General features: G+C 52.1%; 1 protein-coding gene across 1 annotated transcript in view; it reads left to right on the top strand.

Moving 5' to 3' along the window:
• The window catches only part of SHB (SH2 domain containing adaptor protein B), a 125,737-nt gene that overhangs the window by 40,409 nt on the left and 59,378 nt on the right, over positions 1 to 25,950 (top strand). Inside the window, exon 2 of the mRNA XM_031450057.2 lies at positions 6,213 to 6,333. Within this exon, the coding sequence (XP_031305917.2) occupies positions 6,213 to 6,333 (121 nt within the window). The remainder of the gene's footprint in view (positions 1 to 6,212; positions 6,334 to 25,950) is intronic.

The raw sequence follows: 25,950 nt of genomic DNA, 5'->3' as shown, positions 1-25,950 counted from the left end.
AGTTAGTCGACTTCTTCCCAAAGCAAACGCCCACCTTAGAGCTTCTGCTTGGACACCAAAATGGCAGAAGCTCCTGTTCGCAGGCAGCAAGTCCTTTTATTGGCTGTTGGATGTTCTTCCTGACTCACTAAGCTTGCTTCTGTATAATCTGGGTGCATGCAGAACATCTGTCCACTGCCTCCTCTCTGGGCAGCCCCCAGTCATTGGAAGCCCTTTCCAGACCCCCAAATCCTTGTTTCATTAGCACCATCTCTTGGTTGGCATGGCAGCAGAGCCTCCATCTTGGGGGACATCAGGCCTGCCAGGACCTGTGTCACAGTAGGTCCCAAAGGAAGACCAGGACTCCAGTCTGCCAGTCCCCAGATAGGGGCAGAGGCATGGACCCATCTGGCTGCTGCTACCATCTCATGCCCTGCAAGCTGTTTGCTCACCTTCAAGGAGCCCTCCTGGCTCCTAAAGTGGGGAAGAGGGCCGGGTTGCCTCTGTTCCAGAAGGCTGTGTGGCTCCTGGGTTTCAAGCTGGCAAGCCAAGATGAAGTGCCCAAGGCTGTCCCTTCATAGTACCCCCGCCCAGCTTGCCCTGCTGCCCCGCACAGCGAGATAGCCAGTTATATACCGTCCCGTATTTTCAGTTGCGTATGATGAATTGCGATAGAGTCAGCACTCGCTGCCTTGCCTAAGGCTGAGAGAATACATCTCATCTTAGCTGTTTTTTTAAAGGAGCTCTAATGCCAGGGGGCTTGGTCATTTAATCTGGGGCTCCTGACCTTTCTGAAATGTGCCCAACACTTTGTGGGCCTATATAAACATAATGGAGGGAGCAACAACTTCATCAGTTACAAGATTCCCAAAGAGATCCATGACCCTCAAACCGTTAAGAAAGCTAACGCAGTCTTAATGGTGAATTGTTAAGGAAATGGCCCGACTGGGACCATGTAGAACTTTCCCAGGTGTGTCCATATGCATTTTGCTTTGGAGGGGAGCAGAAAGAAGTCATGGGCCTGGAAAGGACCCAAGACCTCATGGGGTGCTGCCCCCTCACTTTCCAGGGCAAGGAGAACAGCCTAGAGTTGGGGAGACTTGTCTTGCCTCATCCAGCAAGTGGCTAAGCTGGAGCCAGTTCCCACAGACAGTAGAGCACAGGAAGGTGAATGGGGCAGTGGAGACAGTGTGGGCCATGCACTCGTGGAAGGTGGCGACTGCTTCTCCTTGTGTCCCTCCTTTTTAGCAAGTTTGAGTGATTTTAGCAGGGGTGCCTGTGCATTTCAGCAGTGTCTCTTCTCCACAGTCCTGCCAGCCCTCCCTGGAGTGATCTTCCTAGAGAGTTTGCTGAGAGCCAGGTAGTTTTGGCTTGAAAGGGTCTGTGCTTCTAAACAGATTGCCTTGCACGTGTTCACAGCCAGGACCAGCGTGGGCCTGGGCCTCCCTCGTGGGGCAGGGCAGGGTCTTGCCTCCCCCTGCTCAGGCGTGTTGCTCAATCTGGGCCAGCCCACAAGATTGCACAGAGGATGCCATTACCTCCACGTCTCAGATCCTGGAGATGGACCAATGCCTGTGGGATCATCTCACTCCAGTTTATCCGCAGGGAAGAAAGCAAGAGAGAGCTGCATTTAACACTGACTTCTTGCTTCACTTTAATGAACAGGACTGAGAAATACCTGGGAAAATTGAAATTCCAGAGTAATATCTGGAGGTTTAGTTTTTGATTGGTGGGCCAGAGGGCTGGCTCTAGCTTAACATTTCCTAAACTTTACTCATAAGAATCACCCAAGTTGCTTATTAAATATACAAATTATTGGGGCTAGGAATCTGCTTTTTTAAACAAAGGTTCCAGGCCATGCCTATCTTCAGGCAAGTTTGGGAAACAGTTTATCTATCTGTACCAAAAATAACCTGTGAAAAGGAGTACACTTTTAAAAGTTTGGTTTTGTGTATACTACATTAGTAAGGCTTTTTGTTTGTTTGTTTGAAAAATGTGTTAACATTATAGACAAGTTTCCTTTTATTTCTGCTCATTACCTCACTCCCAGTCCCCTCTCCTCCCAGAGGAGATATCAGTCTGAAGTGTCTGTCTCCCTAGACGTTTTCTTTACATTAAATAGAGATACAGGTTTCTGTTTTGTTTTTCATAAATAGGTATCATCTTGTATTTATCATTCTATAACCTGCTTACTTTCCATTCAGAGCTATGTCATGGAGAACTAAGTTAGTGCAGGTAGATACCTATAGAGCGACTGCTTTTTTTTAACCTGCTGCATCATATTCCATAATATGAAACTGGCATGGTTTATTTAGCAGTTCCCCTTTGATGGATATAGCAGGGGCTCGCAGTTTCTCTTTATCACTTGCTCCAGGGAGCATCCTTGCCCATGTCTCCCTGTGCACATTTGGGAATAAGTACTGAAAAGTGAAATCACTGAGTCAACCCATGTGCATTTTTGGATTTTAATGGATTCTGCCCAAAGTTATCCTTCAAAGTGGCTCTGCCAATTCACCCTTCCACCCAGAGCCTGTGGAGAGGATCCAGTGCCCCACACAGGTGCAACTGTCTCACTAAAGTGTGTGGCCATGTAGCCAAGTGATGGTACCCACCTTCCTCTACGTCTTCCCTTGGGGATGAATAGGAAGACTACCTCCTATTACAAAGCTAAATCCCCAGGATAGAAACCCTCAGCCTCAGACTGCTGGAGGGAGGGACCAGTTCCACCCAGCAGAGTGGTGCTAAACAGAAAGGAGGCCAGTGGAGTCGACTCCTAGTCTGCAGCCAGCTCCCAGAGCCTTGTCAGAGAGGTGCTGGGTGTGGTGGAATTCTAGAACCCTCTGGACTGCAATGGGCTATGTACAAGGCAATGGGAGGTTAGAACAGGTCTCTCAAGCCTGTTCCCCCTTCCACCCATTTCACTGCTTTATGAGCCTGTGAAAGTCTTTTAGGGGCACTGGGCTGACCTGGGTTCTCCAGTTTTGTTTGAAAGCAAGAAAAGGCCTGCTTGGGGTTTAGCCATAACCTGGCTTCTTTTTCAGAGATGGGCCAGTATGCCCAACCTAGGAGGCTAAGAAAGCAAAAGAAGATGACTACCAGTTAGGCAGCTGCATTCTGACAACCCCGTCTTTCTGCTGCTCTGCTCTCTGGTAGACTGGTGGGACTGGTGGCCTGGGTTCCCCTCAGCCCCGCGCCTGCCCTAAGGCAGACAGGCCACACGGAGGGTCCAGTGCCCTGCCAGGTCTTTGCCAATCCAAATCAAAGCAGGGAAAGCTTCTCATGCGCCCAGGTGACCCGACCTGCAGTGAAGTCCCGGCTAGCTCCCTTCTGCTTGAATTGTTCAATCAGATTTAAGGGACTTGTCCACTAACTGGGGCATTTTAAAGCAAAGCAAAAGCAACCCCACCAGGAATCCAAGCCCGCTTCTGGAGAAACTCATTCCCTTTCTTTTGATTCAGAAAATCAACAGCCTTCACTCAAGCCCCCTGCCTGGCCATCCTGACTTACAGTGAGCCCTGGGCAGCTTGGACAGTGACCGCACTGCCCAGTGCTCGTGCCTGAGGCCTGGGGCACATCACGCGGCACTGTGATTACACTCCCCACTCAACTCTCCTAACACCTGGTTAAATTTTTACTCCAAAAACCAGGACATGATTTTACAAAAGGTCAGACAACTCAGTGAGTGTTTGCCGAGTTTCACATTGCTCAAACCTCAAATTCCCTCACCTCTACCAACCTCACTTTGAAGTTTGAAAGCAAATTGATTAAATATACATTTTAGGAACCTTCCGATTTGCTTCTTAAACTAACAGAATTTTAAGTTTTTTTTTTTTTTAAACAGAAGGATTTTCAGCTGTCATCAGGTATAACTGGAACCATATGTCAACAGAGACCAGGGGCTTTTCCTGGTTTTAGGATTTGTAAATTCTTATTGAAACGGAAGTAAGCAGGGCAGGCAGCTGGAGGGCCCTGTGACAGCCGAGCTCAGATCTCATTTTAATTAGAAAATACAGATAGCGCCTGCTGAACCGAAGGCCTCCCAGAGCTCCTGTCCCAGGGCGAACAAAGATTTGGTTTATATCCTGCAAGCCTCTGTGTTTGCAAATTACAGAGCACTTCCGAGAGGAGTTGGAATGTTGATTTCTAGATTACGGAGCCTGCAGCCCAACACCCTCCTCAGCTAATCCCTCCAAATGATTTTACTTTCTTGGGGAAATATTTGCTCCCTTCCTCACTGCAGATTAGAGGGAGGGTATTCATGTTGAAAAGAGACAGTAAGGAAGTCCAGGATGAGAGAAATGAGATTAGATGTCACCCACAGCAGGTTCAGCATTTTCTCCATTGGGCTTCTGGCCCCTTGAACTCCGAGACACAAAACCCTATACCAGATCGGCATCTGAGCTGTTCTGTATGACACTGGTTCACGTGTCTGATTTTCTCTCTAATGCATTCTACAAATGGTTGCATAGAAATAGCATATGAAAGACGTTGCTGGCCCTAGTGCTCCCCCACCCCCATCTTTCCCTGCCTGGTGTCATTTGAGCTCAGTGAGTCTCCAGAAAGGCCACGATTACAACAATGTCAGTACCTGGAAGTTCCCCTGCTGGGACTCAAGAGCCTGACCCACAGCCGCATAGATGCAGTGGAGCGGGGGCAGCGGGGCCGCTCATGCTCAAATGATGGGCGCTCCAGCCTGGGGTCTTTCACTGATGCGCGCCCGCTCTTGTCCCGGGAGCAGTGACTCTGTGTGCTATGCCTCTCGTCACCCCCCCCCCCCCCCGCCCCGGCCGCACGCCAGTGACAGGGCTGCTGCCTGCTGGCCCTCTGCGGGCATCCCGTTCCTGGCAGCTGGAGGTCACTCGCTCACCCTGCCAGGGCTGCTGCCACAAACTGCCATTTACCCAGCAGACAAAGAGGGTTTTTCCCTTCCCCTGGGTTTACAGGCTCCTCAAATGCCTTACATTCCAAGAGCTGAGAGAGAGCGGAGACTCCTGTGGTTTCTAATTAAACCCACAATTTAAATAACAATTCATGAAACCCCAAGGGTTGAGAGAAATGCTAACCTACCCCCTCCCAAGAGAGGCAGCTGGGTGGCCCTGGCTGGAAGGCTGAGGATTTGCCCTTTGCCAGATGTGTGACCAAAGAGGCAGAAGTCACAGTGAGTTTGTGGTGGAGCAAGTGTGCATTGAAAGGGAACAGGTTTGGCAGGTTCCTGTCCTTTCCCCTTTGGTGAAGGTGCCCCTCTTGAAGGTTAGGAAGTAAGAAATGGGAGGAAAAGTTGCCGTGTTTGCTCAGCCTTCTACTGAGAACTTTCACCCTTCTCCAGGGAAAATGGAACTTCGTCTCTGAAGTGTTCAAATCCCAGATTCCCACACTCTCAGGGAACTCCCCTCACTGCCCCTACTGCCTACCCCCAGGTGACTGCTCTGTTTGTTGTAGAACTTTACTGTTTTCTGGAATACAGGCAAACGAGGAGGCCAGGAAGGGTCCTGGGAGGCAGAGCATCCAGCCGACAGTCTGGGTTGAGCCCTGCCCGCTCTGGAGCCAGTTTCTGCGTCTGTTATAGGAGGGTCTTCCTATGTGTTTCTTCCAGGGCCCTTTCTGGCCCTGGCAGTCTGTCTGTCCATCCATCCCTGAGCTGCTTTTGTGTTCTCACTGGGCCTGTCTGGGGCCACAGTCATCTTTGCAGAGCGTTGATCTCACCAAATTGTTGTCTGATTAGCCAAGGCATGGTTGTGTTCCAGATTTGGGGAAAATGGAACGCTGGACGTAATTATCTGTAGACAAGCTCTTCTCTGCCTCAGCTGGCACCAGAAGCGTGTCAGCATTTCCAGGCTTTCTGTGAGCTCCTTTCCAAATTTACTCCGTTTCCATTCCATTAAATTGAGCAAATCATATTCCCTGAGGACACTGTCCAGGTTCTTGCCTCTGTGTTTGTCCACTGGGATGCCCTTCTGTTCTCACTTCACTGTGCCAGGAGTGGCCACCCCACACGCCCAGACTCGGGCCTCTCCCTCGAGAGGGAGCACTGCCAGCCTGGGTCCCTTTGTTACCCCTGTGAGAATCAGAGCTCCCTGAGGGTGGGCACCATCTCTGGTTCCTGCTTCTGCCCCTGACTCCTGGCCTGTCTGGCGCAGGCTCAGTTTATATTTGTTGGAGCCAAGCCTGGCTGTGAACAGAAGTGAAGTAGAAAGCCACAGGTGGACTCACCCCTGCCATCTTCTTCCCTGCAGGTGACCATCGCTGATGACTACTCAGATCCCTTTGATGCCAAGAATGATCTCAAAAGCAAAGCAGGAAAGGGGGAGAGTGCCGGCTACATGGAGCCCTACGAGGCCCAGAGGATCATGACAGGTAAGCGGAGCCCGTGGCACAGAGACTTACAACTCAGCAGCTGGGTAGAGGGGTTGCCCCTTCACACCATCCCCTGCCAGCTTCTACAGGGGAAGGTTTGTGCTTTCAAAGTGGTGGTAAGGAGGCAGCGCTCTGTTGAATCTTCACCACAGTATATCTGTTCATGTTTCACCGACCTCAGGAAGACTCTAACAGGGCACACTGACAGTCCAGATACCAGGGTACCAAGTGCAGTTAATAACCAAGATAGGGACACAGAGGAGCAGCTGTGTGGGTTGGGCCCCCCTGACCCCACAGAAGGCAGGGGCCATGAGTCAGGGCACAACGTGCTGCAGAGTGTGGATGGGTGGCCCCCAATTTTGAGGCCTCCAGAACACCTGGCCACTTGGTGAAGGGCTGAGGCAGGAAGCAGTTGACCCATAGGGACTTCAGCCGGACTTCTGGAGGGCCACGTCTTGTGCCCTCTCCCATTTTCCTAGTCTCTCCTGGTAAAGCAGCCTCTGGTGGGCAAGAGGCCAACTGCTGAGTGTGTGTTTGGGGCCAGGGACCTAAGGGTGGGGCAGCCTGCTCTCTTCCAGCAACTCAGGGAAGCAGGTCTGCTGGCAGAATCTTCACCTGAGGCCTTCAGTAACGCTCGTTCCCGCTGTCACATCACCTCACCTCCACCCACGTCCCAGGACCTGCACCAGGCTCCATGAAGCAGCCCTGGCCCAGCTCAGCCCTTGGGGCCTTGCCCTCCCTGTAGCTCCCGCCAGTCTTGCACTCAGCGGGCCTCAGCCCAGGTTTAAGGGGGTGGTAGGTCCAGGAGTGATTCTGGGACTCTGACATATTCATAAGTCAGCACAGCAAAGGATCTTTGAGGTCATCAAAACCCAACAGCCTCATCTTACAGATGGGGAAACTGAGGCTAGGAGGGAGGGGGACTTGCCCGAGGACACACAGTAAGTTGGAGACAGACTGGCAAGCATGGCCTGTGCTCAGCAGGCAGTCTTTGGGGTATCTTGCTGAAGGAAGTGTAATGTTATGTTTAATGCTGGGGTCTCTGGGACATGAGAAAATGGCAGAAGCCATTGAATCTGGAGCCCCTGCCAGGTCCCGGGCTCTGTACTAGGCCCTTTGACATACCCCCTCATTAAGCCTTACCGTGTCCCTGCAAAGGAGGTGTTATCTCATTTCACAGGTGAGGGTGACTGAGGACAAGTAGAAGTGAGAGGCTCAGACCTGCATCTATAGAACACGGAGGCAAGGAGCTGAAGGAGGTGGGGCTGGGACACCTGCCGGGAGCCCAGGCTCTGGGGAGTGTCCACCACTGCCTGGCCTCTTTGGAGTGGAGCCAGGCTCCTCCTGGGTGCTGCCGAGAACCTCGGCAGTGAGGAGATGGTTAGCTGGGTGGAATTGTCCTATGGGACTTTGGCTTTTTAATGAGGCACACCCAGGGGTGCCAGGTCCAAGGCAGGGCAGTTGGAGTTCACCAGAAATCTGTTAAGATCTCAGGCTTTCTCTCTCTGAAAAAGCTTTCTTCTATAGCTGCTCTGTGCTTTCTTCCTACCTTGGAGACTATGCCTAAATTTACCCTTTTTCTTTTTTTACCTTTTTTGTTTTTTAAGGAAATAGGTGATTAAACAGGACGTTTTCTGGTTGTGATGACCTTGCGGCAGCTCTCTTTGACTTGGAATTCTTTGTGTGTAACGTCACCGTCACCACAGGACTGATGGCAGGGATGGGGGCTGGGGTGAGCCAGCACGGCATAAATGTTCCAGGAAATAGCTCACTGAGCTGCCTTGAAGCTCCCGGGGGGGGGGGGGGGGGGGAGCAGGATAAGGAGGCGGTGCTGGGGTCGGCAGCGGAGCAGGAGGTGGCACGGAACAAGTTATATTCAATCTCTTAGGGTGATGTTTTTTGCTGCTGTCATACTTATTGTATGTGTGCACTTAGCTTCTAGTAACTGGGCAGGCATCTTTGGTACGGAGAGTAATGTTGCTGGGAAGAGCGTGGCCTCTCTTGTGCTGGTTTGGAAGGAGCCCAGGCTTGAGCCAAGCAGATCCAGGATGGCCACTTGCCACCAAAGTGACCCCTGGGCCTCAGTTCCCCTTGAGAAGCACAGCCTTAGAGTGGGCAGTCAATAGTATTTCCAGCTGCTTTTGGCTGCAAGCTGGCTATCTGACTCTGGCAGCACGTTCTGTGCCTCTGTTTTCACCTGTTTATGGAATGATGGGTCGGTAATAACAGCAGCGGCGTGGAGGCCACTGCTAGTTTCTCTCGTACTTGTTTACGGCACTTGGTGTGACATTGGATCCTCACCATCGCTCTTTGAAGTGTAGGTGCCCATTTTACCAATAAAGAAACTGAGGCACAGAAAGATTAAGTAACTAGTCCAAGGCAACATAGCCAGGTAGTCATTTGGGGGGCTGTCTGCCAAGGCCTTCTTTTAACCGCCGTGCAGGACTTCTTTCAGGGCCTGTCCAGCCCCGGTGCACTCACTGCAGCTTGATTTTCAGGCTCCCCAGCATGGGCAACACGGCCCGTGATTAACTGATGAGGTTTTGTTCTCTGTGTCCTTGGCGCCATGCAGCAGGTGATGGGGAGCTGGTGGGAGGTGTGCTTTTGTGAACAGAGAACTCGGCCCAGCCCACTGGCTGTATGGAGGGCATGGAGAAGCATGCTTGTTTTCTCAGGGGCTCCTCTGACCCCCTCCCCTCTGTCTGCCTCAACTTAATCTCTCTCCCGGGCTCCTCTTTGTGTCACCCAGAGGAATTAGGCTCTGGCTCCAAAATGGAGGCTCAGCTCTCCATGGAACCTCAGAACCCATGTCTGCCTGGGCCTTACGTTGTGCCCTCATCACCTTTCTCACCCCAGCAGCGGCTCTGGCAATATCTCCATAACACCCTAGGGCTCTATGGAACCCGGTTAGAAAGCTAGTGACCCAGTCCAGGCTTTCCTTTTTATAAGTAGGGACACTGAGACTCAAAAAAGTCGTGATTCTTTTGAGAACTTTTTTTAGCCCACCAATTAAATGTGAAGCTGTCTTGTGAGGCAGTGAGTTGCCCATCCCTGGAGGCATCCAAGCAGAGGCAAAACAACCAGCATTGGGAGATGAAGGTAGTTAAGTCTCAGATGCGTGGTTGGCTCAAGCGACCTTTCCGGTCTGTGTCAACTCTGAGTTCCAGGATGTCATGATTCACTGTGTCCTGCCCCATCACCCCATCATTAGACACCCAGCACCAGCCCCATGAAGGGAGCACCTGAGACCAGCTCTGAGTAGGAGAGGATCTGGTTAGCACTGGCAGCTTCCTTTCTCAGTGCCAGCCTGACTCGTGCCAACTATTCAGTCCCAGTTCCCCTTTTCATCATCCTTGGCTTATCCCTTGAGGTCAGATTCTGGTCTTGGCCTTTTCCACGTGTAAATGGAAGAGGAAGAATCATACCACTTCTGGGTTTCCTTCCTGCCCCAGTGTCTGTGTAATTGGTGCCCCCATGCCAAACCACCCATTGAGCCAATAGAATTAGCCTCTCCCTAAAGCCCTGCTTTGCAGCCCATTGTTTAATTCTTCCCTGAGTCTTGATCCTGGGGCTTGAGGGGTCCAGATGCACAGAGACCTGCTGATGCGGTGGGAAGGCTGCTGGGCTCCAAGTCAGGCTAACTTGGGTGCCTGGGTGGGTCAGGATGTGTAGCCTCTTGGAGGCCACAGTGTCCTCATTGTAAATAGAGCACGTAACTCTGACGTGAGGCTTGGGTAGAAGAACAAGCTTTGCACATGTGTGTGACATTGTTGCTGTTGGGGGTGCAGAGGGCCTGTTTGGTCCTTCACATGGTTTTCTGTGCTGTTAAATCCTCTGGCCAGTCTCCGCTGGGGCCCTTGCCAAGCCCTGCTGTGTTGGAGTCTGGACCATGGAACCTGGGCAGATACCTCCCTTGCCTCCAGGAATATCCATGAAGCAGGGAGACAGGCATGGAACATGGGTAGAGGGGCTGGTTGGTATGCAGAGGTGAGCTGGTGAATCCCCAGGAGTTCAGAGAAGAGACAGCAGCTTCCAGTCTGGGCCATCTGAGTTGGGTGGGAGGTAGGATGGGTGGGGATGAGAGCTGGCAACCAGCAGAGAAAAGAGCTTGAGCAAAGTTACGGAGGCGTGGGAACTCTCTGCTGGAGAGGAGTGGCGGGAGATGAGGCTTCTGATAGGATCCCGACAGGAAAAGCACATGGGGCAAGAGCTTATAAAGACTGATCAGATCATGAGGCCCTAGTTAGCCTAAAGGCACAGAGTATTTCTCACCTGGGATCTTTCCTCCCCAGGCCTTCAGCCCCAGGAATTCTCAGAGGTGCCGCAGTGGTGTTGGTGACAGGGACTGGTATTGATGACAGGGACAGTGGTGGTTAGTTTTTTTCAGAGGGCTTTCCTGTATGCCAGGCTCTGCTCCATGATTAGCTCATTTAATCCTCCAAGGAGCCTGTGAGGTCTAGGTATTACGATCAACCCCCCCCCCCCATTTTACAGGTGAGAATACTGAGTCTCAGGTTAATAAATAAGCAGCAAAACCAGGAAAAGCAGTGCCCTCTGGAGCCCTCACCTGCAGCTAAAACTCTCGCGTCCGTCCAGGACTCCCAGAGGATCTGCAGAAGTAACTGGGAATTTTACAGTTACTTTGGCTTCCTTTTCAGGTGTGACTCCTGCCCCTACACCCGGCACAGTCCTGTATAAAATTGTTCAAAGTGTCATCTCACAGGATGAATCACAGAAGCATTAATTGAAAACATTTTCATATAATTTTTAATATGTAAGCAATTATACATTAAAAAGTCCTTAGCATGTTTTTATTATTAAATCAACTTTATAGCATAATAAGAGGAAATTAAAAGAAAGCCATTACACAGAGCCCTGCTGCCCTAGCATGGCCGTTTGTTTGCCTTGCTCACAACTTGCCTTCTGTCCCTTTTAACTCCATGTGCTAGTAGGCACGCTTCTGCTTGAAGCCCAGAGAAGGGCATGAACTGACCAGAGTCACACAGCAGCAAGCCGCAGAGCAAGTCTTCTGACTTTTAACACAGGGCTCCTGGGCTTTGTTTTGAAATGTTTGAAACCTGCCCTTGCACCGCCTGCCTGACAGACAGAAGGCTTGGTCGTGGACTGTGCTGAGTTCCCTGGCTGGTCTATCATTTACCAGAATGACTTACCTACCGGACAGGAAGCAGATAATCAAGTGTAAATAGATTTTGTATTAGTCACCTGATGACTTTCCTGTTCTTGAGAAACAGTACAGCTCACACGCCCAGCCCGTTGGTGCTCACCTGCTGAGCTCCGGGCTCAGGGAGGCCAGGCAGGGATGGGAGCTGCCTAGGAGGGGAGCAGGAAGCCAAGGTTTCCATGGTGACCAATGGGCCCACACTGGTAGTCGCTTTCTCACCCCACACACCCTTTTGACCCTTGACACTGAGCTTGTTCAGCTTTTCAGGAAAGTTGCAGCAGGATTAGGACAGGCCACAGAAAGCTGACAGTCATAGACGGTACCCCTGCTATGGGCCACACCCTGGCCTCTGTCACATGGGGACCCCTTGTCGCCTGGGGGAGATGAAGTAAGAGCTCAGTAAATAATTTTTGAATGTTTGAGGCTATTATTAATTCCAGGGACCCAGGGCTGACAGACAGACATGCTGAGGCCCCCTCAGGAGCCCAGAGACATCCTGTCTACCTCTGAAGAGTGCCAGATCTGAAAAGTTTGAGTTTAAGCAATTGCTAAATGGGTAGGGATGTAGGGAAGGAGCTGGCTTGGCCTCTGGGTGGGAGTTGGGTGGGAGTTGGGTGGGAGTTGGATTGGAGTCGGGCAGGAGACCCTTGGAGCTTTGCTCCATCTTGGAGACCAGTTCTGTCCCTACGCTGGGGCACTGCCTGGCGAGGTCCACTTGTGCCTCTTCTCCCTGCTCCCTCCTGGCTGAGAGCTCCTTGAAGGAGGGGACTGGGTCTTACTGTCCTCATGTCTCCTCTGGCTGAGTACATATTCACCAATTGAATGAATGAGCCCAGGAATACAAGTCTGTATGGAAAATGAATGAACAAAAAGGAAGCGAACAGTAAACAATTATTTGCTGTAAACAACTTTTCCCATTTTGCAAGACACGCCTGCCTAGAGTCATAGGACCTGAATCAGGGAACAAAGTGCAATATGTTCTTTCAGTGGATGGGTGTTTGCGATTCATTGGATGGATCTGATCTCCACCGTGTGCTGGCATCATTCGGGGCTGAGCAGTGAACAAAGCAGAGTCCCCGTTCTTGTGAAGCTTTCACTCTGGGTGCAGAATCAAAGAGGAGTGTTATGTAACTGTGATTCCCATAAACTAATTTCTGGGAACTCTGGTGTGGGGAGGTCTGTATCCCAGACACTCCACAGCCTCTGATCACTACAGCTCAAGGGCTTTCTCAAAAGTCAAGAGCAGAGTGGAGACTTGTCCCCAGAGCCCTGGCCACCTTCAGGACATAGTATGGCCTCATTTCTGTCTTCACAGTTTGAGGGGCACAGCTCTGGCCCAGCGACTGCAGCTACATTCTTCTCTCTTTTTGGCTTTGGTGCAGGAGCGCAGACTCTGGGGTTGTCATGGATTTTCCCAGAGCAGCAAGCACCATCCTGTGTGCTGGCACCAGCCTCGTAGGTATGAGGGCCCAGGATGCTGACTGGGATATCTTGCTGAGCACTTGGCAGTGAGGGCCCAGATGCCCAGGACTGCGGCCCCTAGCTCCTTCTCTTTCCTGGCAGCTGTGAGAGAAAAGGGCATCCTCCCAAAGGTAGAAATGAAGGAATAGGAATATGAAATAGAGGAGCTCACTTCCCCATTTACCCCTTGCCCTTCAGAATCCGAGAGAGACATTAAAAGATCTGAAGGCACAGAAACTGATGGAAATGCCTGTCCAGAAGTAGACTCAAGTCTGTCAGCAGCAAAGCTGCAGGCATCCTCTGCCTACCCACCAGAGCCTTGTGTGTGAGCAGAGCATGGAGGCTGTGGGGAAGCACGACCTGTCCTGAGCCGGTTAGGAAGTTGTTTAGGAAGTCGCACCGCTTGGGTGCAGAGGATGTATTAGAGCAAACAAGCAGGAGGCGGGGAGACTGGTTCTGTGGTTCTGTGGCTACAATAGTCATCTAGGCCAGGGGCGTGAGACCGGAGCCAGGGTACTGTAGGGTGCTGCAGCCAGGAGTGGGTGGGTGGGGCGGAAGAGCTTGCAAGCCTTGGGGTGCAGTGGGTAGGAGGGAGGGAGGAGCTGGGATCCTGGTGAGTGGGAGGATGAGTGTCAGTTACGATGGGGACTGTCCTATCTGAGAAGAGGAAGGAAGGTTCTTGGGGGAGGATTCAGTGGGTTCAGACTTGGCATCATTGCATTCATGTGTTCAGAGGAGGGCTCCTGGGCTCTAGTGGCATTGGGGCCACCCTGGGGGGTGGCACTGGGGAGGAGCTGGTTTGCAAGGGTGAGCAGGAAGACTGCCTGCCGCAGTTTCTGCCCCTCCAGAAGCCCTGAAGAGGGAGATTTGGTGATTTGCCCCACACCCTATTATTTGACTAATTAATTAGTGCCCTCCTCTAACTAGGGCTCAGGCTGGCTTTCTGGAAATTTGTAATGATGACAGAGGGCTGTATTTAAAGGACATCTTTTACAGATTATGCCAGAATATCCCTAAGGCTCTGAGAGGAAGCAGTGTCATTATTTCCATTTTGCAGATGAGAAAGCTGAGTCTTGGAAGCTAACTGGAACCGAGTCCAATTTCAGGCCCCCCTCTCCCTGTGGGATCAGTGCCTGGCTGTGCAAGGGAGGGATGCTGAGTAACAATGGGTTTGCTTTTTTTTTTAATGTGGCCTTTCCATCCATGGGGTAACTTGACAGGTGCCTGAAGCCCAGTCCTCCTCCTCCTCCTCCTCCTCCCCCTCCCTCTCCTCGGTCGTCCTGCCTTTCAGCTCTTTCACCTGGCGTGGTGTCCAAGGAGTGCTCTGCCTCCTTTTCAGTCCTTTTCTGAAACTGGCAATGTGAGCATAAATAAATAAAATGCCACTTTTCTCTCCCTTCCAGAATACAGGCTTCTAATCGTACTTGGTGACCTAAAAATTGACGCACTGGAGAAGGGTCGCCTCCTGGGGCCCAGGCTTCACTGTGGGTCCTCCCTGGTCTAGCTCTGCAGTCACTCTTTGTGCAATCACGCTGATACAGCACTTGCCACACTGCCTTGTGATTTACCTTTTGGGTTGGTGGCCCCTGGAGGGCAGGGACCACAGGGCTTGGAACTCTTGCCCTCAGACTGTCAGTGCCCAGTGTTTGCGATACTGGCCTGGAAATTTCCAGTGAAGAATGTCCCCAGGTGGAGTGTTTTGGAATGATCGGTAAACTCTTCCCCCAGGGTTATAGGCTTTCAGGTTCCAAGCTGGGTGTCGAGTCCCCAGCTGGCTCAGCCCTCGGTCCTGGCCAGGGGTCTCCATGTCCCTCTCTCTGATCCTGGGCTCAGCCAGCTGCCTGCATCTGTGTAAGTTCACTTCCATCGCCAGGTCTGGTGTCTCCATGCGGCAACAGGCACATACACTCATGTTCCTGAGCCCCAACCACAGAGCCCTCCAGATTGGGGGTCCTTTCAAGTCTGCATTGCCCTTCTTGGCCCCTGGTGTCTCCGGCTCCCCCTCTAGCTGGGTGCCCGAGTGTCTGGGCCCTCGTCTCCCTCACTGACCAGCCTTCCTCAGGCTTCTCTTCAGCACCAGCGTCCCGCCTGCCGAAGCTGGCACTCCTCTGGCCCGACCCACAACCTCCCCAGCCAGCAGGCCTGGCACAGTGCAGGGTGGGGGAGAGTCTGCTTCCGTCCATCTCTTCTTCAGTGGGCTCCAACTCTGCCTTTGTTCAAGCTCTCCCTTGCCTTCTAACCCCAGCCTGGCCTGCCAGCTTCCTTCAAAGCCACCAACCAGCTTCTTTCCCTAAACTCCCACAGTTTTAACTTAGAACTGACCAGTCTGCATCCAGTCAGGACCCTTGCCCTTCAGAGCTCCCTCCTCAGTCCCCTTAAGGCCCAGGGAGGCAGTACATGGGGTTGTTTCCATTTTACTGGTGAGAAAGCAGGAGCAGAGGCTGGAGCAAGTGCCAGCGGCCACAAGGAGGGTTTCTGGCATCCTGGGAGCTGTGTTCCAGAGGCCAGGCAGGGGTGGGTCAGGTGGCAGTGGGGTAGGGGGAGGACCTCAGGCCGGGGGAAAGCCATGGATCTGAGGATGGTGAAGACGGAGATGGGCAGCCATGGGGTCAGACGGGATGGATGGTTCAGGGCCAGCTCCTGCCTTCCCCAGTGACAAAAAAGCAGAAGCCTGAAGTGGGGAGGGGCCCCGCCCACAGCCTGGAAGACCTGAAGAACATCCAGTGGGTGACAGTGCCTGCCTCACCTCAACCTCACCTTCCTTGGCCTCTTCTAGGGCTTTATTCCCATTCCCTGCTTCTGCAGAGGATCTTTGCTAAGAAGGAGTTAATGTTGGGCCCAGCTGCCGCTGGGGGAAACAGGGCAGGGTGGTTGGAGGGCGGGGTGGTGTCAAGAGCCAGTAAGGCAGAGGAGGGACAGCCTCACCCTTCAAGGTGAAGCTGCGGAGGGGGCTTTGTCCAGCATCTGTTGTGCCCCTGCTGTGCTGGAAGCTTGGAGCCCACCTGGGCCTGCCCCCTGGAAGGCGATTCCAGTGGGAGGTAGCATGTGCCATGTAACTAACTGCATCAGGGCTTGAGGATGTCAGGTGTGGGCACAGAAGTGAGTACCTGGGGGCTAAGAGGGAGGATGTGGACTGGTCTACCTGGGTTGGGGGCATGCGTGAGAACAGACTTCTCCACTTGGTGCCTGGCCTGGGAAGGGCGGTGGGAGCAGAGGCAACAAGGGGCGTGGGCCAGCCCCATGCTCCAAGGGCAGGCCTGGAAGGAGTTGCTGCAGGACTGGCCCCGACAGACCCCAAGGAGGCCCTGCGTTTTTGTCAGAATTGTGAAAAGACACCCAGCCAGGGCAGGCACACTTAGGCTGTTGGCTTGCCTACCTCTGCCCCATCCTTCCCCGACCCCCACCCCCACCCCCAGCTGGGCCCAGGCTTCCATGCAAAGCAGACTTGTTGAGTTGAGCCTCAGAGGAAACTAGGTGATGTTTTCATTATTTTCATAATTTACACCAAGAAATTAGGAAGAAGGGTTTATTTGTTATTAATGTACTCAGCCTGTTTGCCCCCAAGACTTGAAACTAATTTTTATCTGGATGATGATTTGTTGTAAATTCCCAAGGCTCCCCGTGCTAATGAAAAGCTCTGGGCTGCCTGTAGGGCCCCAGCCCCACGCCCTGCCTCAGTCCTCAGTGTTCACAGGAGAAGGATGGAATCTCTGGGGCTGAGACCAAGGAATTGCCTCTGGTTCCATGAAACCCTCAGGCCTCCCAGCCTGCAGAGGACTTGGTGCTGAGTCTTGGAGCCAGTGCTTCATCTCAGATCCGCCATCTGTCTTTAGCTGTCTTTGACCTGAACTGTATGTGGTTCTGTTTGAAAAGCTTAAACTCGGATGCTAAAACCAATCATCTTTGGTTGAGTGAGGATTTTAGAGCCATGCTAGACTAGGGGACTATCTGCTCGCCCCCTTGTTTTATAGGTGAAGAAACAGAAGGCCTGGGGGTAGGGTGGCGCAGCCCAGTGAGTGCTGGAGAGGTGACGTCCTAGCCCAGGGCTCCTTCCAGTCTCCACAGTGTGGTTGGGGAAGTGACCCAAGGCCTCCTGCAGCCAGTGTCCCCTTGTCTCTAGGGAGTTCCTTACCTGTAAATGACCCACTCCTTCCTGCATCCCCTGCACTTTGTAGTGGCTGGCACTCTTGGGAGTTTTCACCTTTGCCCAGTCACCAGGGAGAATGAAACAGGCCCTCCCCCTGCCTTCCTCTCCTGGAGCCCCATCTAGGTCAGTCTGTTGCTCTCCCTCTAGGGTCCTGTCTGCAAGGAGCAATGTCTCTTCCTTTTCTGGGACTTAAGAGTCTATGAGGAAAACTTGTCTTGGTTTCAGGGAATCTGTAGATCTGTGGATATTTCTAATTAATATTGTCAGATGAGTTGGCCTTTCTCTAATTTCTTCCAGGACCTTGGCTATCAGTTATATGTGTGGGGTGATTGTCATAACAGTTTATATTTACTTCTCCTTTTACTAATTATAAAGTGCTTTCTTAGACATCTCATTTCATCCTTGGAATGACCTTGGAGGGCAGCCTTGTTATTTTATTAAGATAGAGAAACTGCAAACTGGGGAATGAAGGCAGCCTGCACAGGGTCACCCAGCAGCAGGGCCTGGGCGTGTGCTCAGGTCTCAGGACTCCAGGTCCAGTGCTCACTTGCTGTATCACATCAGTCCCTGTCCCTGCCCCTTTCTTCCATTCACCAGAGCCTCCGCTCTGAGCTAGGTCCTGCGGGGAGGGGTCACAGCGCTCATGCCTTCCAGAGCTCACGAGCTGGAAGGGAAGGGGACATCTTATCTACAGAGGCCTCAGCGGGGAAGTGTGGGTGAACTGCTGAGTGCTTGAGTCACCATTCAGGCTCGTTGGCAGACGCTGGGGGAGATAGCCCTCTGTACCGGCAAGTGCCTGTCCTCCAGGGGAACCTTGGTTCCCTCTGAGGTCAGGGGCTGCCTGTCGCCCCAATGTCCCCCAGCACCTGGTCTCATTCTGCAGCAAGGTGGAACTGCAGAGGACCCAGCTCTCCTGGATGAGACTTCCAGGTCAAACCGTCCAAAGGGCTGGGTCCACAGAAGCCACCGGAGGCTAAGGGACAGGGCCGTGCAGGCCCTCCCCACCCACAGAGAGCCTGTGTGTTTTCTGCACACAGGGTGAGGAGAGGCGCAGTTGTGTCTGGAAAGAGCCCCGGGTTTGACACTAGACACAGAGCTATAATTATCATCCTTAATTACATGACAGTGCCTCTGCCAGGGAGACGGGCTGGACGATTATCTCCTCTCCTGACAAGGGTGGTTCCGTCTCCCTTTATGAGTACTGACATAAACAGCACACACACACTTGAGATTTCAAAATTATGAAAGGCCCATTCAGAGTCACCTACCAAGGACTCTTGGCTTCTTCTCCCGGAGAAAGGGGCCAGCCAGGCAGAAGCCATGCAAGTGGTTTCTTGCCTGCTGCTGAAAGAGAATGCCCACTTAACCTCTGCAGTGACGTGATCTCTAACACTGGAAGAAGAGAACACACCTTTTCCTGATGCTTAAAGAAAAGAAGACTGGCAGAAGACTACATAACTATAGCCCTTGTGTTTATGTTGAGCACATCCATGTTCCTTTGATTCTAAGAACACCCTGGAGAGGTTGAGAGGGCATGTGGTATTATCCTCATTATGTAGGTGGGGAGATGAAGGCTCAGAGAGGTTAGGGCACTTTCCTGAAATCACACAGGAAACCAGGACTAGAGCCCCAGTAGCTGATTATAAGCCAGGCTTCCACGCACACACAGGGGTTTCTGTGGTTCATTCTGGGTGTTCCCTCAGCCCTTGATGTGCTCTGAGGCTCTCATTCTGGTCCAGAGCACCTTGCACTTTATAGGGCTGTGATGAGGGCGGCCCCCAGAGACTCTGGAATCATGCTAGAGTCCCCAGATTGACTGTACAAATGAGCCACATGTTGCAGACAGAATAAGCCTGCCTGGCCTCAGAGCAGGTCTGCCAGGCCAGGAGCATGCAATGCAGTGCAGGAGATGTGCAGGCACAGTGGGACACCCGCCCAGGCTCTCTGCCCCTGCCGTGCTCTCTGAGCAGCCAAAAGACGGTCTCTAAAACATGAGGAGTGTCAGGCCAGCACCCTGCCCACCACCCTGGGTTGGGTTGAGGAGCAAGCTGCCCTGAAGACATGAGTTCAGGGCCTTCCAATGTCAGTTTGTGCCGTAGTCACATGGGAAAGCTAAGTGAGGTGTGTGTGCCATACTGCAAGTGCAGGTTCCTAGGCCCCACTCCTTATAGCTCTCACTGGGGCCCAGAAATCTGCATTTTAATGGCCTGCTCCATGACTCTGGGACAGATGGTCCCATGGTTACATAGGCCCTGCTTTAGCCTGGGTTCTCCATCAGTTCTGATGCTATGGTCTGGCCTGCCAGCAGCATTGCTCTCCCTGGCTTCTTGGCTCATTCTCTTTCTGCCCCCCTGCAGGGGCATGGACATCCATTCCGGTGTCTCCTTGAATTACACCATACAAGTCCAAAGCAACAGGGTCTGCAGAGAAGAGCAGAAACCCCTGCTCTGGGGGTGGGCAGTGCGGGGCGCCTGGCTGCATGAGGGCCCAGCCATGCAAGCTCATCTTGTTAGCTTTACAGAGCTGTGATTTCGCTGCAAGAATCTTGTATATCTTTGAACTGCCAGATATCACAGGGCTAGCGTGGAGGCTGTGCTGTAGTTCAGGGAGGAATTGTGAGCTGAAGGACCCCAGAGATCATCCTGGCTCCATTGACTCCTGGTTTGAGTGTGAACAAGGCGCTGCCCCCTATGGACTTCGTTTCCGTGTCCTCATCTCTTTTTTTAAAAAATAATTAATTTATTTGTTTGGTGGTGGGGTAATTAGGTTTGTTTGTTTATATGGAGGTACTGGAGATTGAACCCAGGACCTCGTGCATGCTAAGCACTCACTCTGCCACTGAGCTATACCCTCCCTACCCCAGTCTCCCTGTCACTAAAGTCAAGACTTCAACCTGATCCTGAGGTGATTTGAGTCCTAATCTCCTCTGGTGGAGGCAGTGGCAGCCATAAGACATGCTAGAAGTGCACAGATCCCACTGGGCCCAGGGACATGACCTCCCAAACACAGAAGCCCTCCCGGACGCTGCCTGCCGGGCTGGGCTGGGCTGCAGTCTTCCGTGCCTTTGTTTGCCTGTCACCAGTCATGATCAGACCTCCGCACGATGTGTCTCACTTGGTGTCGGCAGCTTCCACTCAGCACTCTGGAAACCTGTTTACAAACTGAAGCCACACTAGCGTCCCTGGGGGATATCCTTCCAGAGAAGCCTGCTTCCAAATGGAGCGAATTTCACCAGGCCTACTTAAAAAAAGACTTTAAAAATATGTATTTTAAAGGACTGTCATTTTGCATGTGCCTGATCCCAGTAAAGAGGAGCAGCATTTGCACTCCTGGTACCCCGTGACCCCGCAGCACAAGGGCAGCTCTCAGAGAGAGGACCAGGTCAGTGGCCACCAGCCAGCCTCCCTGTTCAGCCTTCCCAGATTCCTCCTTCTCGCTGTCACCAGATGATTTTCCCAGATGTGGCCGGATGGTGTTATTCCGTTGCCCGGAGAACTTCACTGAGCCCCACAAACCCAAGTGCAGACTTTCCAGGCCTTCCTCAAGCCACACCTCCCCCTGCACCCTGCTCAGGAGACCCCAGCTCCAGGCAACACCTCCAACACCTCCCTGCTCTCCTGTGTCACTTCTCACCTTAAGCTCCTCCTCCCAGGAGTTTTCCCCAAGCTCTTTGCTCCCCCAGGACTCACATAATGATTCTTATCCCTCCCTCTTGTTCTTACTTTTGGTTCCTGGGTGAGTCTCTCCTCAGCAGCCTGATCAGGGCCTGAGTCATTCCCCAGAGCCCAGCACGGGAATAGCTTGTTGAAAATGGAATAAAAACAGGCCTTTCCTCTGCACACGTCTGAGACTTGCCTTTGAAGTTGGTTTGATGGCTGCAAATGTAATAATCAGACCATTGGATCTCCTGTTTATCCCTGAAAAATGAGCACTCACACACAAATAATGATTTTGAGACTGTGGGAGCACGTGCTCTCCTGAGTGTGAAAACAGGCGATGCAGAGACAGTTCGCTCACTCTGGGGGAGATGTGGCACGTCTCTGGGGTGTCTGCGGTTTGGGAGAGCTTACAGTTTATGGAGCCGTTTGTGGTCGGAAAGTGCAGGCCTTGGCTGACCCTGGCCCTAGTGTTCCCCCCTCCCTCCAAGCTGCAGGCTACTGGTCACCGGTGCCTTGGAGTCATAACTCTGAGATCTCGGAGCAACAGGAACACTCTATATCCCCATCGTGTTTCCCTTTACAAGAAGGTAGGTGAGCGAGGTGTCCTTTACAAGGGAAAGGAGCTCTAAGGCAAGTGTCTGTCACATGGCTTGCCTGCCTCCTGTCTCTGCTGGCTTTGTTGTACTTGGTGGGTACCAGAAGCCAGGAGGAAACATGACTCCCATTGTCTGCACCCCCATGTCAGGGCCCTCTGCCCCTCAGGGGGCTCCTGTGTGACCTCAGGCCCCCACAGCCCTGTTGTCCCTTCTCTCACTTGCCCTTGTCACACAGGGAGAAGCTCTAGTCCACTCTGGACAGAATGACCATCAGCTGTGGGGTAAAGGAGCAGAGCCTCAGCCTCCCTCTCTCTGCCACGTGAAAGGCACAGGACTCCGGGTGTGGGCCAGGGGGTAGTGGGCCTTAGAGGGGCAGGAGGAGGCTGGTGTCACACACCATCTCCTTAGCCTCTCAGGTCAGCCACAAAGAGATGGCTGGGGGAAGGGTGGGCTGGCAGGACTTCAGGAACGTTTTGTCCATTTAGTGGCCATTTTGTGACCCCCGTGCCAGGCACTGAGGACACTGACATAAACAAGATCCTGGTAGTAGCCATGGACCTAGGTCAGGCACCAGAGTATCTTGGACTTTACTTCGGGGTTGGGGGGGATGCAATCCTCACCAAGATGGCACAGTCACTTGGGTTCCAAGGGAGGAGGACGCAGGAAAGGCTTCCCAAGAGTTAAAGCTTGACTCAAGTCTCGACAGATGAGCAGGCCGGGAGGAGGGGACCCACCAGTGTTCTCACAGGTGCTCAACTGGGTCCTGAGGAAGCACAAAGGTGGCGCTGTGTGGAGGAGGGGTAGAGACAGCCTGTGCAACACCCAGAGAAGAAAGCCTCCCCAGGTAGCTGGTGTGGCTGCAGCTTCGAGGCTTGTGGAGGGCACGTACGGAGATGAGGGCCACAGGGAGTTTGGTGGCCAGTTCACAGAGGGCTTGCCGAACATCTGGAAGGAGTTTGGGCTTTACCCCCAAGGACTGTTGGGAGATATTGAACTGTACCCTGCCCCTCACTCACTTCCCAACCATCAGCTCATCTTTCCTCTGCATCATCTCAACCTCATTGAGATCTCCCTGCTGGTATCAGGTGGGCACTGGGCCACATGGGACACACAGATTAATCCCTTTGAGCCTCTGCTCTAAAACTGAAGTCAAGTTGGAAAATCAGTCCAGGATAAGAAGCTGAGGACACAGAGTCACATGGCAGTTAACACCAGCACTGGAAGAAATGTCTTGAGGCCTTGCATGAGTAACTGACATATGAAAGGGACAGATAATCAGTGCTAGAGCAGGCGGCAGAGGGGCAAGATGCCTCCCCGGGGTGGTCAGGGGCAGCGCTTGAAGGAGGTGAGATCTAAGCCTGGTCTCAAAGGGCTTTGGGAGCTGAAAGGAGAGGTCATTGCTGGTGGTGGCAGGGTGCATGGAGTGGGGAGCAGGCAGTGACCTTGGCCCAGGGTCTGGCACACAGTGAATGTGCTGACTTTGTGACTCGGAACATGTCCAGCATTCAGGGGATGGGGATCCAGCCAGTGTTGTAGAAATGAGGGTTTTAGACTCTCACCTAAGTGTTAGCTGACAAATATTTTAAAAGAACTGTTGCACTATTTAAGTCCTGAAAGCAGGCTTCTGCCATGTGAGCACCTATGCACATAATCACAGCTCCTGCACGGGCCCAGGTCATGGGACCTGGATTAGGAACCCTCCATCCAGGGCTGACCAGGCTGCAAGGCCATTCTCCCTCCTGAGCAGGTTTCCCTGGGAGCCCCAGCTGAGCTTGAAGACTGTCATGCAGGTGAGAACCTGGGGAGCTCTTTTAGGGCATGAGGGCAGAATTGGGCTTCAGATATTCCTAAAAATAGAGATGCTTGTGGACAGGTGGCCCACCCTGCATCTGCTCCCACCTGCAGACCGTGGCTGACTGTGGGGACACAGAATGGCTGCAGTCACTCCAGCTCAGGCATTTTCCAAAACAGCCATTCCAGGTTGTTCACTACTTAGAAAAATCTCCATAAAGCACCCCAGCACATCTCATTTTAAACAGTGGGAGCTTCCTAGTGAACCCTGTAAGCGAAATTAGTTGCGAATTAAACCCCCAGGAAACAGAATGATTTGACCTATTGTGTAGAATTGTTGGATGTCAGCCAATTGGATGTTGAAAGACATCTGCCTAAGATGATGATTTGGCTCTTAGAACAATTAGTCTTGAGCCATTCCTGACATCCTGGCAGATGTAGGGAGTGAAGTCGAGGGTCCTACGACAGCATCCTTCTCTATGGAGCAGGCAAGAAAATTTTGAGCACCTCTCTTCTCTCTACTCCCCCTTCCCTGCCCTCTACAGTGTTACCCTCACTGTTAGTATCCTTGACCTCCTCAGTGAGGAAAGCAAGCCAGGCATTGGGAGGCTTCCTCCAAGGGTGAATGAGATTTTCATGGACTTTGGGGACAGAAGACTCCTCAGTGGGACCCCTGAGGCCCTGTTCTCTCCCCCAGGCTTGGAGCACACTGTGATCACCACCAGCAGGGGAACATTTTTCCAGACCGGCTGCCAAGGACTGCCGAAGTTTGCGGTAGCCAGCCCCACTCAGTTGTCAGGAAGACACAGAACAGAAGAGCCTTCTCTGAGTCAGTGGTGGGCAGGTGGTTGGGGTCTGGGGCCCAGAGGCCAACAAGTTTAAACACCAGAGGAGAGCTTGTCCTGAAGAGTGGTTGCGAAGTACCTAGGGAGGACAGGATGTCTCTGGTGAGGCACAGCCTCTTTGTCTCACCAGGACGGGGATGAGCATGGAGCCCTGGCGGTCATGTGGCCTGTGGTCGGTGCCTCTGTCGGGGGGACGTGAGTGAAATCTGAAGTGCATGCATGTCTGTGTGGCGGCAGCTGTAATGTGACAGCTGCCACCCCTCCCCCATTCCTTCCCCTCTCGCCACCCCCACCCCCGTTTCCGAGCCAGTGAGGAAGCTTGTCTGGCAGCACCAACTCGGCTGTCATACCACATCAGTTTTTGTAGGTTCCCAGCTAGTGGAAAAGTGCCAAACGCAAGCAGATGATATACTTAATGAAACGCTCGGAGGAAAGCTTTGGTTCCAGTTATTGGGGGCTTTGTATATAACATAAAGCACTCCTTTTCCCAGAGTATTTCCAAATTGTTCAGGGGTAGGTGCCATGCAAAAAAAAGTCATGTTTCTAAACCCTGAAATCAGATCGTGCCTTTTCAGAACCTTGTCACACAGTGTAGGATTCTTCCTTTTGGGGATAAATATGGAAAATATTGAATAGTGATATAGGAGTTAATTCTGTTTGTTCAGCATCTGTGAAAGGCTCAGTACATGACTGATATTACAAAAAAAAATGAAATGGGAAGTCTTCCCCTTGTGGACATAAACTGATGGAATGGCGAGTCATCTATACCAGATGTCAGCGAGAAATAAGGCTGTGTGTCTATCTGTGCACATGTATGTATGTGCCATGCTAATCTGTAACATCTGCATGGAGTTTTATGGTTTACAAGGCTTTTTTTGTATCCTTTGTCTGATATTATTTTTTAACAGCCCCATGGGGCTAATAGTAGTATTCTCCCCACTCCGAAACAGGATACCTAGGCTCTACTGGGGCAAGTCAATCCCCAAAGGGTGGGAGCTGGTTAATGGCAGAGCCAGGTCTTGAACCTGAGACTTCCAAGTCTGGTTCCAAGATGTGCACACGAGTCTATTAGAGTTGCCAGCATGTTTGGTACCTGGGACTGAAGCACTGCATTATTAGGGGAGGTAGGAGGTTCATTGTTTGAACTGTATTTGCCTTTATTCCAAGACAGTCAAGGTTTGAAACATGCTGGAGTGCGGGGTGGGGCAGAAGACAATACTGTTTTCACGCCCAGCACCCTGCACTTGCTGCTCATTGGGTCGAGTGACGTCATTTGGGCTAGAGGCCCAGAGAGGTTGGAGGATTTGCCAGGGTCACACAGCTCGGAAGTGGCCTGGATTTGAGAGTCAAAACCAGATTCTGTGGACACTATTTACTCTGCTGTGCTACTGGGTTGCTACAACCATATATAAATGTAGAACGTAAAAACAAAGGAATGGTATGAAAAGAGGTTATTTAGTAAATAAATGAACAACCAAGGTCAGTCTGCCGCCTAACATTTAGTCACTTGACAGACTAGGAAGCTGCAAGGAGCCTAGGGTCTGCTGGCAGTGAGCTCAGCCAGGCTCTTGACCCCCAGCCCGAGTTCTACCCATTGCACCCCAGGTCTCTGCTTGTCTGAGTTTTCTGCAGGTCTTCTAGCAAACGGCTAGGAATGCTCTTGAATCGATCTCTGTTCTCTATTGCCAGCTTCATAGTTGGAAGAGAACCTTAAATTCCAGACTGTGGCAACCCCTCCCTACCAAGTGAGACTGCAGTCTCGGGCTCATTTCAGAAATTGCATATTTCTCAACGGTGAGTCTGTGTTAGTACTCCAGTTATTTTTAGGTGGGAACTTTATATTTTCTCTTTCATACCATTTTGGCTTCTCTGCCTAGCAGGGGTTATATTTTCTATCTAGCAATAATGTTGGAGCTGCCTTATTTTTAGATTTGTT

Source organism: Camelus dromedarius, chromosome 10, assembly GCF_036321535.1.
Source record: "Camelus dromedarius isolate mCamDro1 chromosome 10, mCamDro1.pat, whole genome shotgun sequence".
NCBI lineage: Eukaryota > Metazoa > Chordata > Mammalia > Artiodactyla > Camelidae > Camelus > Camelus dromedarius.
The sequence above is the reverse complement of the archived record's forward strand: the minus strand, read 5'-3'. Positions and strand labels throughout refer to the sequence as shown.